General features: G+C 40.5%; 1 protein-coding gene across 2 annotated transcripts; it reads left to right on the top strand.

The window, feature by feature from the left end:
- Positions 1-7681: 7681 nt before the first annotated feature.
- jtb (jumping translocation breakpoint) lies at positions 7682-13669 on the top strand. Of its 2 annotated transcripts, none has more exons than XM_030741990.1 (6): positions 7682-7899; positions 8593-8848; positions 8928-8980; positions 11407-11492; positions 12244-12323; positions 12904-13669. In XM_030741990.1, the coding sequence occupies exons 2-6, from the start codon at positions 8760-8762 to the stop codon at positions 13058-13060; spliced, it is 465 nt and encodes a 154-aa protein (XP_030597850.1). In that variant the 5' UTR covers positions 7682-7899; positions 8593-8759; the 3' UTR covers positions 13061-13669. The 2 variants fall into 2 exon arrangements, with proteins under 2 accessions (XP_030597850.1, XP_030597849.1); XM_030741989.1 differs by lacking the exon at positions 7682-7899 and adding an exon at positions 8041-8247.
- The last annotated feature ends 3834 nt before the right edge of the window (positions 13670-17503 follow it).

Here is a 17503-nt window from a genome sequence, read left to right as displayed (position 1 = left end):
AAGTAGCTGTACACAAACGGCTGAGGCATTGCCTCCATTTTAATGTAAATAGTTCTATATAACTTTGTTTGCTATATTTGTACACAAGATTTAAGCATTTAAAACATATTTGTTTTTTAAGTTGTAAAAATAGTTTATAGTAGTTTTTTTCTACTTGGTTTTTATGTTTTTGTGTGATTTTAGGTCCAATATGTTAATACAGTATGTCAAAATGAAAGAATAACTGCATAGTCACACATGAGATTGTGCTGAAAATAATGCCAAACGAGGCAAGGTAAACAGTTTTTAAAGTGAGCTATAAAGGTAAAATCAAAAGTAGTCAAAAATGGCAAATTTACCCCAGACCCCAGTGGATTAAAGTGATTCTGGCAAACAGGTAGGGCTGCAGCGATTCAATGAGTAACTCGAATAACTTAATTATAAAAAAATCCTCAGCACAATTTGTTTTGCTTCAGTTAAATCAAATCTGTAGTGCTTAGTTGTCAGCATGCAAGTGCAAGCGTTTCATCCACATTTGTGTCTAAAACTAGACCTGCAATAGAAACGTACGTGTGCATAAAAAGTTTTACAACATTAAGCTCGTGTAGGCCCCAACAAAAAGACTGATAGCAGTAGCAGTGAAGATGATGCTGTAGCACATGGCACCAGAGTCTTTCTATGCACTCATGGTGACATATGAAGAGGTGGAGCCATTACAAAGACGGAGAGCTCAGGTGGAGTGAAAGAAAATGTTTTTCTAGTGTCTAAAATAGTAGCTCTTGTCACTGTAATCACCATCACAAACTTTACTTGGAAACAGCTGGTGGGAATCCATCAATCCACGTGTTCAGCAGGTGCCAATGTGAAGAAAAGTGAACATTGTAGCTGCTCCTATCCACCGCTGTTTGTTTTACACAGTGAAACTCAACAGTAAAGCTACAAAAGCTATAAAATATGCAGAACTGTTAACTTGGTTTGATACAATGGCAGCTTGCTGAAGGCTGTCGGTGCAGTGCTAATTACAGCTGCGGAGCACAGAGTCTGATATGTCAGTCAGAAATATTGGTAGTGACAGCCATCATTGGATATCAGTAGGGCCACGTCCCTACTGTCCCTACATAATTCTACACCCCTATGACACAGGAATGACTCTAAGCGGGGGTGTACTACACCATATTTATTTCAAGGCTTTAGAAACTTTATTTTGCAGAGTTAGATTAATATAAAATATAAATAAAATGTTAACTCTGTAGAGTCTAGGGTATGATTGGCTGTTTTTGACTACTTTTGATTTTTTTACCTTTTAGATTTGACTTGAAAACTTTACCTTGTCTTGTTTGGTATCATTTTTTTTTTTAGCACAAGCTCACATGTGATTGTGCAGTTTTTTTCATTTTGACCTACTATATTAATGCATTGGACCTAAAATCACACACAAAAAAATATAAAATCTGAGTAGAAGAAAGTTAGATTTTTTACTGTGACAACCACAATCATGTTAAACAAGCAATTTTAATAACTTCCATCCATCCATCCATTCTCTTCTGCTTATCCTGTGCAGGGTCACGGGGGGGCACTGGAGCCTATCCCAGCTGACATAGGGCGAGAGGCAGGGTACACCCTGTACAGGTTGCCAGCCTATTGCAGGGCCAACACAGAGAGACAGACAACCAATCACACTCACATTCATACCTATGGGCAATTTAGAGTAGCCAATTAACCTAACTCCAGTAAGTGCATGTCTTTGGACTGTGGGAGGAAACCCACACAGCACGGGGAGAACATGCAAGCTCCACACAGAGAGAGAGGCCTGGGCCAAGGTGGAATCGAACCCAGATGGTATTCAAACTGTGAGGCAGCAGTACTAACCACCACACCACTGTGCTGCCCAATTTTAATAACTTAAAATACAAATTTTATATTTCAAAAATGTATGTACTTCACAAACAACAAAGTTATATACAACTATTTACATTAAAATGCAGGCTATGCCTCAGGTTTATTTACAGAACAATCAGGTGTCACAGTAAGATACCACACAGCTTATGTGTGCCACCCCACAAACATTTCCTGTCCACCACAAGACAGAGGGGCCCATAACAGGCCTGACACTTCCAGGGTGTGTCACTCCTCCTGTTGTACACCTGCAGTCTGCCTTTGGTGGGTTTTTGGCTACTATCTAACCTTCTGCATCATTTTTCTATCTTTGAATTCAGCCCTCTGTAGGTTGAAAATTTTCCTTTCCATCAAACGATGTGGCATCCTTTTGTTCCTAACACATTAACCAGTCCATATAAGTATAGATATCCAGCATGATTGTTTCCCACTGAGACATGATGCATTTTCAAAGTGTTTCTTTAATTTTTTTGAGCAGTGTACAAAGAATAATGTCTGTACTCTACTGTGGAAATATGGGTTTATGAAATTTGTAAATAATTCTGTTTTTAATTATATTTTATTAAGCTTCCCAACATTTTTGGAGTTGGGGTTGTCTTTTCTCATTGATATGACACCTTTAAGGCGTGTGGATCTCACCATCATTTGACCAGAGACAGGACAGGAGGAGTTTCTCCATGTAGGAGCAGCCAGTAGATCAGAGCTGCACATGACTGTCATAAAAGGAGCTGAGACCATCCTCACTATCTACAAACACCCCCACTTTCTCAAGCCTCAAGAGTGATGAGGTTGTATTATTATTATTATTATGTCACCTGAAATGACTAAACATTAAGTGTAGTCTGTAGTCACTATTTTCAGAGCTGCTTTGAGTCCTGAAACATCCAGTGTTTTAAGAGCAGAACAGAAGTCCAGTCAGTGAGAGAAAATTCTCAGGCAGGCTATTACCCGTGTGGTAGTCCGAGTCCAAACTGGCTCCAGGTGGGTGGAGTCATGGCTGCTGATGACCAACACTCACTATTCACTCCCTGACACAGCGGCGGCCCAAATCTTATAATATCTTATAAAGACTCCTTCAGGACTGCTACAACGAGCTCGCTGTTACGGTGGCTACCAGCTCCTGCTCAAGAAAAATCAAATGTTTTACTCTATTGAAAACGTCTAAATCTAGCTACATTTTTTTAGTTTAAAAAAAATTTACACATTTTATTTGATGCAGACCTGGACCAAAGTACTGCAAAGCAAGCAATTAAAAAGCAGGTTAGTTAAACTGAATACATTTAAAACAATTTAGAAAACAAATAAGGAAAAATAGTTTTAAAAGACCACTCAGGCACCCACGTGTACACTCAGGTGCACACAGGTGTGTGATTCTGTGTAGAAACACACCTGTATTTCATTTTGGAAAAAAAGGAACTTTGTGTAATCTCATATGAAGCCTGTTCCTTAAATAAAGCTTTTTCAAACAAATGTTCTGTAGCTTACTGATCAATAAGTGGGTCAGAGGTCATCAGTGAATGTGACAAAGTTACAGTGATGTGTTAATCAGTGACTGGAGGCCTCAGTGTGAGGTCATCCTCTGGTCATGTGATTCCTAAAGCAGGCTAAGAGGATTACTGAGTCTCTCCTCAGTCATCGTCTGCTTCAGCTGTTTGTTTTCGCCGAAGAAAAACATCTGTGAGCGGGCGACAGATGTATTGATCACCTGATTGATTAGCAGATGAAGCTAAGTGAGTACTCAGTGTTTCTGCTGCTGGTCCACATCTCTCTGCAGAGTGTTGACAGCCATCTGCCCAACTTCAGCCCCGCAACTCCCTTTCTGCAGGTAGGACAAACAATGCACACACCAATAACCCTGACCCCGAGCTGATCAGCTGCAACCCTCAAACATCAGTGTTCATTCATAAATCAGCTGAGATGTTAACTTTAAACACATGTGTAACATGTTCAGAACTCTAAGACTGGCTGTAGTGGCTCAGCATAGGAAAAAGAATCACAGCTTACAACAGTTTCTGCTGTGCACTCCAGTAAGATTTTCTTTGTGTGCAGGCTGTGATCAGCTGACCTGCTGCTGCTGCTGTTTGTGGATTTACACAACTGAATTCAACAATATAAACCAATGTTTCACAAGCTATCTTGGCTGATTTCCATCCCCTACATTTACAGTATACTGTTTATACTGTGTTTATACTACACAGTATACAGTAAATGTACTGTAAATTCACCACAGTACAGCAAGCTAACCTGTTTATCCTGCACTGAATTGCAGTATTTTAATGCAACCACTGAATAACACAGTTATTCACAATATAAAAAGCATAGCTTCACATCATACACAGATCCAGTATCTGATTTAAAAATGCTTTAAATTTCCAGTTTATCAGACGTCCCTGAGCAGTCCTTACCTTTGAATCTAACCTCTCTGCTTCCTCTCCTCTTTCTTCCATCTTTCTCCATCTCTGAGTGAACTTCTCTCTCATTCTGGGAACTACAGCAGCTGGACCTTCAGCTCGCAGACACACTGTGTGACAAACTGTAGTTTTAGTTACATGCTGACATTCCAGCTCATTTTAACCTCTGAGTACAGAGCTAGATATCATACATAAATTATGTTTTTTGCCTCTTTTATCTCTCTGTATGGATTAAGCCCCGGTGATGCATACTCCAACAGGATTGCCTTTGATGTCTTATTGTTCCTCCATTTAGGCTCAGAGTGCTTTAACATATAAAGGTTCAGTGACGGGAGATATGAACGTCCCTCATATGTGTTAAACCTAAAGTAAGGAGACTGTCTTCAAAATAGTAGAATAGACTAGAAAGTACAGATATTTGTATAATAATGTAGGGAGTAAAATTATCATTTTAATCCAGATATTTGTAATCTTTAAATGCATGTTGACATAAGCGCATTTCCTTATATGGTCATCTCATAAAATCATACACCAATTGGCAGCCCCTCTGCAGGCTTTCTGAAGTTCTCCAATCAGGAGAAAGTTGTCTTTACTTTTACTCTTGCTTTTAACCCAGAGTGAGAACTGTATGTATAATTTGGCTGTTTTTTGCTTTTCTGCTAATTTACACTTGTGTGTGTGTGTGTGTGTGTGTGTGTGTGTGTGTGTGTGTGTGTGTGTGTGTGTGTGTATAAAGTGGATTTTTATTTTATTTTTTATTATATTCTCATTGTGAACTCTCCTATTTTATGTACAGCACTTTGGTCACCTCTGTTGTTTTTAAATGTGCTTTATAAATAAAGTTGGATTGGATTGGCGGGGGAGGGGCTAAAACAAGGGCTGCACTAAGGTTATTTTTGTCAAACTACTCTGGCAGTGGCTCAGAATAAAAGCTAGAAACATAGAGCAGAATAAGTCACCTTTGAGCTGTTTGCCATCTTTCAGGTAGAAGCTTCAAACATCACCTCACCAGAGAAGAAAAACATCTCCAGACGACTTCCTGGACTTTGTCGGCGTCTGAGGAGACGCAGAATCACCATCCTGGTAAAAACAATCTGATACCTAAGGAAAGAGCCCATTGTGTCCTTTCAAAATAAAAGCACCACACCTAAGTGTGCTCTGATTTATTTTCAGTGTAACCTGGAGAAGTTCTGTTGGGGGCGGAGTCAGACAAGTCATTCAGGTCAGGTGTGCCAGTGCCCGCGGGGTTCCAGGTGTTCACATTTCTTCGTCCACAGCCTCTAAGTGACAAAGCTTTTAATAAATATGAGAAAGTTTTCTGTAAAAAAGTTTTTTGATGTTTCTGTTTCTTTTTTTTTTGTTCAGATGTTTTCAATTTTTTAACACAAAGCTGTGGTCTATTTCAGTTGTTAGTGGCAACTTCTTTTAAACTTTATTAGTCAGTCAGAAACAGAATGACAGAGAGATGAAAATCTGAAAACTAAAGCTGAGACCCAGAAAACAAATTCACACACAGACTGATCTACACACGCTCAGTGCAGTGCAGACTGAAGCATCTTTAACAGTCAGTCAAGGTTAAATTTGAAGGTACTTTGAATATTTTTTTTATAAAAATGCCTCGTTTCCTGACCACTTTCCCTTGGCCTTGGTGGAAAATATGAGAAGAGTGTGAAGGAGAATTTATAAAGAAGAAAACGAGACGTGTGGTGGTCACAGTGAAACTCCTGCGCTGCTGAAACTGCAGCATCCAGAAGATGGCTTACGTCTTGATTGATGATACTTTATTGATCCCACAATGGGGAAATTACAAATTACTCCACACACTGTGTTCTTACTGTGTTTTAAGGTGGTCAGATAAATGAGAAAAAATAGTAAAACAAAGTAAAATCCCCTCCATTCATCTCTTATTCCAACTGACCCAAAGCAAAAATTCATATATGATAATCCTAAAGGTTGCTATACAACAGACATTACTGATGCAAAGTGAACTACAGTGAACCTGTAAACATACTTTGATCAGTTTATATAGCTCATAATCTGGAGTTTATAAACCTGTTCTTCATGCACGGCAGCAATTTGACAGGAATCAGATGTCATTCCAGCAGTGTGACATTCTGATGGTGTGTTGCTATGAGTTATGGGATGGAGTTCTCTTTTCTCCTTTCATAAAAGGTGGCCCACTGTCTCCTCTGCTGGCAACAAATCACAGCATACTATAGATGTCCTGTTAGCCACGGCCTAAATTTTTGGGTAAAATATTGACATTATCTGACAATGTAATATAAAATTGATTCCTTCACATTCAGAAAGTAAATAATATTTTCAGCAGAGTGTGGCACTGACTTATGTTTGCAGCCTTGTGATAAACCTGCCCTTTGAAGATGAGCTGGGAAACAGAGGCCTGAAGGAACAGCTCCATCTGTGATCCTGACTGACCTCCTCTGTTAAAGTCCTCAGGTCTGAAATGCTCACTGCAGAGCATGGACGATGGCTAGAGGAACTGCTTTCCTTCTGAGAGCTGCTTTCCACTGCTTTCACAGCCCTTTATCTTTGGGAAACCTACATAGTATCAAAAAAACTAGCCAAGCACAACAATCAGAGTAATTAGTTTGAGGTAATTTAGTTAAGTAAGCTTGACTTTGTCATTGGCTGGTGGCTGTTTCACCATGGAATTCATTGTATGTAAGTATGTATGTATGTATGTATATATATATATATATATATATATATATGGACATAATGTCTATGACTCCAGACGTCAGCTGCTGTCTGTGTGGAATCACGTGAATCCTTTCCTGTAGAAAATATTTAAAATGTGTTTATTTAAATGTTTGGTGTTAAGGGAGAATTTTTTCTGTGGATTCATACTTTAAGTGTTTCTGTGTGTACAGTTTAGGATCAGAAGATCCGTAGCAAGAGACGAAAGTTAGGCGTCATGTCGCTTTCCTGTCTCTGACTCAGTTTAATAAAAAAAAAACGCTGAATATTATTATTTTTTTAAATTCAGATGTTATATCTACATGTCAGGATCTGGTTATTGTAGACATTTATCATCACAGGAACCGCGTTACGATCATCGGTAGCTGTAAAAATACACACGCCTGGTTTAATGCCTGCACCCTAATATGGAAGCTCGTTTCCGCCACTAAAAAAAAAAAAAAAATCGCCACCCGTAACTCAAAATTTCGAGTTATTTCGAGTTATTAACTCGAAATTTCGAGAAAATTTTTTGACGATTTTTTTTAATTTTAGCAGCGGAAACAAGCTTCCATAGCCACATCCAATATGGCAGACACGCTGATAATATCACAGCAACGGGCCGACCCACTCAATGCTATGTACGTAAATGGCTATGTCTGGAGTGATGACGTCCAGTCCAGCCAACGTTTACGTTTCCAGCACAACAGGATGAGACTCCGCCTGCGCTGTGGCCTTCAAAATAAACGTTCAAGGAAACCTAGACAGACTTTATGATCAGTTAAAATGACGTTTGATTATAATTTTAATAATCCATAAACTATATTAAAAACCGAGCGCTCAACTTTGAAAATGTGTTTCTGCATTTTTAAATCTAATAATTCGAAATCTACAGCCATACTCATCAGGAGGCCAGGTAAGTGTAATTACATATGTGTTTTTAATAGCAGTTTTACTCGATGTGTAGGTATATAAACAATGTATAAATATAAACAGCCGCTTTTCCCGAGACCCTTAATGGGTGGCGCATATATTGTGAAGACGCCGTGGCGGAAGTGCTACCTGGGTGTTTCATGGTTAACCTGTCGGTATAGTCCGCGCGCAGGTTCGCTAACAACAGTCGGTGGATTTCAGCTGCTTCGCGGTCATTCTCCGCTTTCTTCGCTTTCGGTACCGGCGGGGTCGTATTCTTAGTGGTTCTGATCGTTTTGTTCAGGTTCCGCTCTTCTTGAGTCCAACATGGCGGCTGTTTCAGGGGATCACGGTTAGTGGAGCTAATGCTAATGTTAACATGTTAGCACGTATTAGCATTAGCAGAGCTCAGTCAGCTGATCAATAATAATAACACACAACCAGCGCTTTGTTTATAGTTACAGGATTATCGATGATAATCAGCTGATCGATCAGTGAAACAGAACCAGAAATTGTTGGTCAGTTTCTGTGTTGATGAATCTGCCGATCACTACTGTATTATTCACGTTTGTTGTTTAATTATTAATAATAAATCTGCCTGTGCGATTTTTATAAGAAACAAAACGAACATTAATCATCTGCACTTTGTTTGGGCTGTGATTATCGATTAATAAGTGACTGATCATTTATTTTTCAGCTCTCAGGAGCGTGGAGCCTTAAACCTTTGATCAGTGCGAGCATCATGGTGAAAGACTGACAGCAGCTCAGACTCACTGCACACGGCCACGAATCAATAACTGATCTATAACCGGTCAGGAGGCGGTCAGTGTGGCGTCGGCGTTGCGGTCCTGGGGCAGCACACTGATGGAGGGCGACTGTCGGATCCCCGTCGCCTGCTGCCGCCCTCGCGTCCTCATGCTGCATGCTCTGTTCTGGGGCCTTGTGTCGCTTAGGTCAGTCACAGGGCATTCAAACGTGCAGGCAGCACTGCGGTAAAATCTCATGACCTTTAACCGTGTTTTTGTGTTTCAGGGTGTTTGGCGCGGCGCTGCTAAGCGAGGAGAAATCTACAGGAACAGATACAGGTACGTGTCAAACACCTGTTACCCACAGGAGGTAAACAAGCCTCTAATACCTCACATGCACTGTACTTAAGTAGTAGCAGCAGCAGTAGTAATAGTAGTATTATAGATACTTGTGTTAAAAAATACTGTGGTAAAAACTGAATTACTGATTCTACTTCTTTACTCAAGTAAAAGTGAAAAAGTACAGGCTCTGAAATGTACTCAAAGTAAGAAAGTAAAAGTAGGTCTTTTGAGGACGTTTCTGCCAGCTGTTCTTGTGCAAAGCTAACCAAACCTTGTACTATATTAATGCAATAATAAAACAATATTAGTACATGAGAATGCAAACTTTATTTAAATCTAAATTGTAATTTAATGAATGTACTCAACTTGGACACTGTTATGTAGAACATGAGCATAGAAAAAGATTTTTAAAAGCTCCATTTGCTGTTACCTACATTGTAGAGGATGACTCAGCTTCATCACCTAAACAGAAACATGAGTACAGTCCGGGGTTAAAGCGGGATTCAGCAGGTGGGGGAACCTTAAGATCAGTTGTAGTGGCTCAGTGTGGAGAAAAGAATCACAACTCACAATAATTTCTATTGTGAGCTCCATTAGATTTTCTTTGTGTGCCGGCTGTGATCAGCTGCTGCTCCTCTGAGGTTTACTGCTCTCTGTGGATTTACACAAATGAATTCATCAAGATGCAACCCAGTCTTTCAGAGCTATCTTAGCTGATTTCCATCCCCTACACTGACAGTATGCTGTTTATTCTGTCTTTAAACTGACAGCATGCTGTTAGTATAAAGGTGAAATTCAGTGAATGAATCGAAGTATCATCAACTCAAATTCAGACTCATCTCTGCTACAATCAATTTAACCCAACTATGAGTATGAACAGCACAGCTGCTGTGCACCAGTCCACCACAAAGCTTTACTGTAAGCTTACCACAGTACAGCAAGCTGACCTGTTTATCCTGCACTGAAATGCAGTATTTTCATGGAACCTTTGAATAACACAAAGTTTGCCTACCTCAGTTTGTTTTGCAAGACACAACTTCACATCGTATACAGATCCAATATCAGATTTTAAAATGTGAACTTTAAATGTCCAGGTTATCAGATGTCACTGAGCAGTCATACCTTTATATCTCGCCTCTCTTCTACCTCTCCTGTCCATTCATTTGTAGCGCTAGCTAGATGCTGATGTTCTGGATTGTTCCAGCCCACTTTAACCCTTGGGTACAGCGCTATAAATTGACAAAAATTGTATGGTTTTGCCTTTTTCATCTGTTCTTATGCAGTAAGCCCTGGTGATGGATACACCAGTACAGTTGTCCTTTAATATGTTATTGTTCCTCCATTTTGGCTCAGATCAGTTTGATGTTTGAAGGTTCAGTGACCGGAAATGAAAACTTCCTTCAGACGTGTTAAACCTAAAGTAACGAGCCTGCTTTGAAAATGTGAAGGGTAGAAAGAACAGATATTTGTGTAAAAATATATGGAGTAAAACTCTTCTCACTTCTGACTGCCTGATTTTCATTTTTATTTTTTATATATTCTTTCCAGCATTTTCCTGTATTATTATCCTGAAACACTGTGGTTTTTTTCCTGCCCCTTTCACAGTAAAAGCCCTGGATGAAAACTAAATGTAACATCGATCCATCCTCTTATCCTGTTCAGAGTCGCGGGGGCCTATCCCAGCTGTCATAGGGCGAGAGGCAGGGTACACCCTGCACAGGTTGCCAGCCTATTGCAGGGCTAACACAGAGAGACAGACAAGCATTCACACTCATGTCTGTGGGCAATTTAGAATCACCAGTTAACTGCATATGTGGGAGTTTAGCTCTGAGAATAACCAAGCAAACATGGGGAGAACGTGCAAAGCCCACACAGACAGGCCCGGGCCAAGGTGGATTCGAACCCAGACCTTCTAGCTGTGAGGCAACAGTGCTAACCAGCACGCCACCTCACAGAAAAAAAAATTCACGGCAGATTCCAGGAATAAAATAGAATCTTAAATTTTTACTAGTTATATTTTTCTAATTTATAGTAACGTGTAACTGTTGGTTTAGTGCTGCTGTAAATATATTTGCAGTGGCGCTGACAGGCTCATCAGTTTAGCTCTGTTCAAAGATTTGTCCCTATTAACAGCATGAGGTGTGTCCTCACTGTAAGGTTTCCTTTAAAAAAAAGAACAAAAATACAGAGAGGAGAGTAAGTTACAGCACCAGCAGCAGAAGCCAACTTGTAAGATGGGATCAGACAAGTGTGGAAACAGGAAGTGATGTCAGAGGACAGGTCAGAGCTGTTCATCCATTTTAATCCAACTGCAGAAAGTTCACTTCACACAGAACAAATCAGGTTTCCTGTTTGGATTGGTCACCTCCAGCTACACACAGGAAGTACAAACAGTCAGTAACATGTTTTTGTTGTTGTGGCAGAAGTGAAGCCCGAGGTCGTCCCCTGCTGGCTGCTGGAGGAGTTTGTGGTGACGGAGGAGTGTGTGCGCTGCAACGACTTCAATGCCGTGAGTAACTTCAGCGTCCACGCTCAGAGCACCATGACTCAGAGATCAGCTGATCTGGCCATCAAACAGTGAAGGCATCTCAGATATGGTCACATGATTTATTTAAGGGTTACATTGAGGTGAATTAAAACACAGAGGATAAAAGTAAATGTCAGAGGAGAATAAAATCAAGTGAAATTACTTTAGTTGACATCACTTCAGGTGATGTCAACTAACCTCCATCCGAGTGTTTCATCACTTTAAAAATACAACTTTCAATACATAAATGGCTGAAGGTAAGGAGGTAGAGCAGGCCATCTACTAATCAGAAGCTTGGTGGTTCGATAGAAAGACAAACCGTCAGCCAGCCTTATTGATCCTACTAGGGGGAAATTAACTTGCCGAGCAGCAGGGTATTTTAAGCAATTTACAGAAATAGAGATGATGCTAAAGACTATATAGGAATGGCACTATAAATAGGAATAGTAAAAAATAAATGAAAATCTAACAATAAAAAAAAATAAGAGATAACAAGAAATTAATAACGGAAGAAAAAATATATAAATAACTATATCTTATATACAGAAAAAGCAGAATAAAGCACTGAGGCATAGAAAAAAGTGCTTGTATGAATGGGTGACTGAGGCATGTTGTATAAAGCGCCATTTACCATAAACACAGCTCAAATTTCTCTGTTCTCTGAAACTGTGTGTGTGTGTGTGTGTGTGTGTGTGTGTGTGTGTGTGTGTGTGTGTGTGTGTGTGTGTTTCAGAAGTCGCAGTTAGCTTGCAGACAGACGGGATATGTGGAGCGAGTGAACTGCAGCCGGTCCAGCAAAGAGGAGTACAAGAGGTGAGTTCAGCCTCTGAGACCAGGTCCTGGTTCAGCTGATCAATGAACAGACATGTGGCACCTGCAGTTTATTCGAGCTCCACTTCAAAGGGTCAGGGTTCCAGAAACAGCCACTAACACAGGCAAAACAAGTCTCCTTTGGCAAAGTTATACAACCTCCTCAAGGGTAAACAAGTGAGGACGCTTCACACCCGGGGCCGAAAACATAAAATACTGCAAAATATTTAATTGACATATATCTATTTTTTCCCCCTGATTTATTGCTAAGTGTTGATATTATTAAAATGTTAAACTATAGTATGTACACACAGTACACACAGTAGTAGAAACGCCGGCCAGCTTTTTAGAGTATATTAATGACATCATCGTCTCACACAGCAGTATTATAACAGGGTGGGCATGGATTCATAAAACTGTGGTTCATGAGCGACTTTCACCTCAGATCAGAACATTTTTAACCCTTTGTGGGTGGCTGATGAGCGTGCACTTCAGTCACTGATTAATAGTCAATAATCCACTCAGTCAGCATACAGGAAGTGACATTCAGATGAAGTTATATTATTCTCCTCTTCCTCCTCAGTTGCCGCTCCACTCTCATGGAGGAGCATCTGTTCTGGAAGTTCGAGGCGGCCATGTTGGCTCTGATGGCCTTCTTCGCCATCCTCGTTGTGGTCCGTCAGCGGCGGCTTGACCGCCTTGCCTCCGAGAAGGTCCGCCGCCAGATCGAGTCCATCTAGGAGACCTGGACTGTATTGGTGTTTAACTAGGACTGCAGAAACTGTTTCCAAACTGAACTTCATTTAAAACATGACAAGGGGACGGTTCATTCTCTTCGTCTCCTGTTTGAGTCAAACAGACATTTTAAAGACAGGAAGTGAAACCAGGAAGTGTTTGGACATTCTGTGACATCACACACCGACGCTGCTCCTTCCTCTGAGTGGAAACGGGAAAGCTCAGTGCAGAAATAAAGATGGCTGACATGGAAAACAAGAGTCATCGTCAGCGCCTGGGGTTGGAGTCATGTCAGTGACATCATTAGGGTTAAATATCTCACCAGTAAAAATGGTGGATGATGTTTTTGCTTCCTATTTCCATTGCCACGGTAACCAGCTGCTCCAACCTTTATTTTGTTCAGTGTTAAAACTTGTGGATCAATAAAGTTGTTCAATATTTATCAGATTTATTGCAGCAGAGTTCTGGTTCCTTCTGTGAACCTCCTGCTCCTGTGCAGCACTGTGGGCCTTTAACATGAATGAGGAGTATTGATTATTGAGCGACAGATGTTACAAAGATATATAAGATGAGGTATAATAAATAATAAAATGAGGTTTCCTGCTCTAAACAAACAAATTTTTCTTTTGATTAGTCCTTTTAGAGTTTTTGCTCTTTGTTTCTCTGAAGCTCGTTAATGTGAGGAGGGTCATTGCCTCATCATCAACCCAAACAGCTGATAGCTTTGTCATTTTAAAAATATTTATTTTTTAGGGTGCCAGGACCACATGGCTGTGGTCCAGGCAGGAAGGGATTTGTCTGACCCTTTTAAAATAATTTTTATAATCTGAAATTCATAAATGTATATACAGTACTGTGCAAAAGTCTTGAACCACTCCTTATTTCTTTATATTTTACTATGAAGATGGGAAATAAGTGCAAACACACATATATAAGTATATAAGGCAACAACAGTTTGCAGAATTCTAGCGAGCTTGAACACCAATATTTGGTGTGACCACCTTCATTCTCCATCACAGCCTGAACTCTCCGAGGCAGCGTTCTCTGCTTTCTGTAAGTAGTCTTCAGGAACAGTTCTCCAGGCTTCTTAAAGGACATTCAAAGCGCTTCTTTGGATGTTGCTGTATTTTGTTCTTTTCTCTGTCAAGATGATCCCACAGTTCACCAACACTGAGGTCCGGGCTCTGATGAGGCCAATCCTTACAGTGTTTCTGTCCAGGTGTGTTTTTCCTGCATTGGCGGTGTCTAAATGAAGCAGCTGCCAATCAGATGCTTTCCAGATGGTATTGCATGGTGGATTAAAATCTAACTGTACTTTTCTATGTTCATAATTCCATCAGTTTCCACAAGATACCTGAAACCACTGGCTGAAGTGCAGCCCCAAACCATGAGAGAGACTCCACTGTGCCTTACAGATGGCTGTAGAAACTCAGTTTTACCTCTCTCCTACCTGCTCTGTACATATTGACAATGATGTGAACTAAAAATTTCTAATTTGGATTCATCACACCAGAAGACTTGCTGCCACTGATTTTCAGTCCAGTTCTTGTGTAATCTGGCAGAACTCAGTCCTTTCTCTTTGTTTCCCTACCTTAAGAACATCTTCTTGACTGCCACCCTTCCTCTGAGACCATTCCTGATGAGGCGTCAGTGGATCAACATCATTATAGCAACGAACCAACCTCACAGTAACAAACCAACCTGAAATTTCTGGTTTGGTTCAGAAAATCTGTCAGAATACTGCAGAGTACATTAGGAATACAGCAGCAAGTGTATGGAGATGAGACTGTCACGCTTACATGTTGTTGATAGGTACAAGAGGTTCAAAGAGGCACGCGAGGATGTGAAAGACAACCCCAAGGGGGGAAGGCCTTCAACAAGCAGGACCGAGTCCAATACTGAGCGTGGGGAGCGACGGTTGACTGTACAACTGATCGCAAATGAGCTGGGACAGTGTCTGGAAGATTATCACTGAAAATTTGGGTCCCCTCAATTCCCACGCACCATCTGACTATGCTCAACGTCGCCATCGGGTGTGTGTCAAAATCAAAGAGTAGGATTATGACTTTTTTAAATGACAAATGAATTCATATTTACTGGGTTTTAAAGTGGTGCGTCTTTTCAGTGAAATGCATTTAAAAGCAATCAACAGACTGAAACTACTTCAGAGCACAATTTTCATCTGGTTGGCAAAAAAGACTTGAGCTTGTCTTTTTATGATGAAACATTCCTTTATTGGAGGATGTGAGTTTGATAGAGCCACTGTCACATGCTTGAGTAAAGTGGTGGGGCAAGGACAGATGCAGCTGGTTGAAACCAAGGTTCCCACCGTTCAGGCTTATCCAGCTCAGGCTACTGAAGCAGAGCTTACGAGGTTTCTTGGTCCAGCTGGTTATTATAGATGCTTCTGTCCCAAACCTTTCTTCAGTAATAGCACCTTTGACATACTTACCCAAGTTAAAGTATGTGTGGGCAGCATGGTAACAGGCAGCTATTGAGATAGTGAAACACCAGCTCAGTTTATCCCCTGTTCATGTTGCTCCTCAGGTAGGCGTCCCATTTTAGTTGCAAGTTGATGCAAGAAATATTGGTCAGGCATCTCTGCCTGACTGTATGAGGGTGAAACCAGGTAGATCCACATTAGAGTCTAAGATGTTTTGATTCAACCATGTTTCAGCAAAACACATGAGACTGCATTCACAGTATACTTCCTGAGTCTTCACCAATATCTCCAGCTCATCACTTTTGATGGGCAGAGTTGACATTTCTCATGATGACTGCTGGCACTTGCAAGCCTTCACCTTTGAACCAGCACGGCAACCACCTCTTTATCTAAGCTGGAATAGGGTGATACCTTCCAGGTTTGCACCATTTCAATGAAAAAACTCCTCTCATGAGTAAACTCTTCTCCCCACAGAAGTATCCATCAGTATTTGTCAAAAAAAATCTTTAAAAATACAGCAAAATTAAAGTAAAGCTGAGCAAAGATCAGAGCTACCAGACTTTGTTGAGATGGGTCTGGTTCCTACAGCTTTATCACCTGTACATACATACAGGAGATAAAGCTGTAGGAGTGAGAATGTAGTGGTGGTAGTTTTCTTTCCTGTGTTTCACTACTCTTGAAGTGTTTCCTAAGGTTGCTGAGTTTTTGGAGGATCAGTGAGTTTCATTAAGAAAATGTCACCGTCTGTTCAGCAGGTGTGAAGATAGCCTAAATTTAACCTTTGAGCTGGTAAACAGCGGCTTCTACAACAACCACCTCTGCATCTGGCCCCAGTAAAGGACATTTAAGCTTTTGGCCAATTGAAACAGTTCATGTTTGAGACTGGACTGAGAGTCAGTTACCTTCACACTGTGTGGTGGTTTGTATTGTGATATCTTTTCTTAACCCCTTGAGATCTTAATATCCTGAGATAATTTGACCTAAAGTTTGGTACAATTTCTTTCCATACTAAAAAGTTAAAAAGAAAAGAAAAAAGGAAAACAAAGCAACAATTAGATCTTTTGATGAGAGAATGAGAACTAATTTATTTTCTCTGAAAATCATTCAGTGTTGTGTGGCTCTGCATGTACAGCCTGTTCCCAGTTTAACTGTTTCTCATCTGATCTAAGATCAGCTTCACTGATAAATGATGGCCGCAGCAGAGATGTTTCACTGAGTTACTGTTAAAGGTCAGGGGTCAGTCATTGAAAGAGACACTGTTAAAAATTAAGGACAAGAGAATATTGAAAGACAGAAATGAGGGAATTAAAGAAAGCAGACAAAATCAAAATATAGCTGGGTACAGAGAGGAAATGAGATGAACCAAAAGAAAACTCGGTTGGTGGTTTGATTCCAGCCTGTTTTCCAAAGTGTACTGCACTCGTTGTATAAAGTCCTTTGAGTGCTCAAGAAAAGTAGAAAACCGCTACATAAGAACTAGACCATTTACCCATGCCAGTGTCACAGCTGAAATGCAGCTTTTACTCACATAACCACCACTTCACATCATCCCCAGAGAGAGAAATCTGTGCAGAGTGCCAAATCACTGATAGAAAAGGCCAGAGCCAATCAGAGGGAACCCTGCCCGAGTCTCCTGTTGCCAGCTTTAGATCACCAGCTCAGCTGTTCATCAGTTTGCACTCAGTCATACTAAACACTCACCAGCAACTTGAGCCAAAAGTTGCCAGTCACAGAGATGTTCACACTAGGAGAGGTTACCACCAACATCAACAGCATTTGTCTCCAAGAGCATGAACCACTGGAAACCAGCAGTAGTCATCAGACAAGTTGAACCGGACCGATTTTACCAAATATGCACAGCTGAAGGAGGACAAGAGTACAGGACAAACAAACATCACCTTCCTTTTATTTCATGTAAATCCCTTTGGTTTTAAATATGTTATATAAATAAAATGGATGGATGGATGGATTAGCCCTATGACAGACTGGTGACCTGCCCAGGGTG

This window comes from Archocentrus centrarchus, chromosome 11 (assembly GCF_007364275.1).
Source record: "Archocentrus centrarchus isolate MPI-CPG fArcCen1 chromosome 11, fArcCen1, whole genome shotgun sequence".
NCBI lineage: Eukaryota > Metazoa > Chordata > Actinopteri > Cichliformes > Cichlidae > Archocentrus > Archocentrus centrarchus.
Note: the sequence above shows the minus strand (reverse complement) of the source record. Positions and strands in the feature narration are given on the sequence as shown.

Excerpts from the sequence above, each read along its gene's own strand:
- jtb (XM_030741990.1), top strand. The coding sequence starts at position 8,760 with ATGGAGGGCGACTGTCGGATCCCCGTCGCCTGCTGCCGCCCTCGCGTC. Across the intron at positions 11,493-12,243 it reads GCTGCAACGACTTCAATGCC|AAGTCGCAGTTAGCTTGCAG; the intron begins GTGAGTAACTTC and ends TGTGTGTTTCAG. Across the intron at positions 12,324-12,903 it reads AGCAAAGAGGAGTACAAGAG|TTGCCGCTCCACTCTCATGG; the intron begins GTGAGTTCAGCC and ends CTTCCTCCTCAG.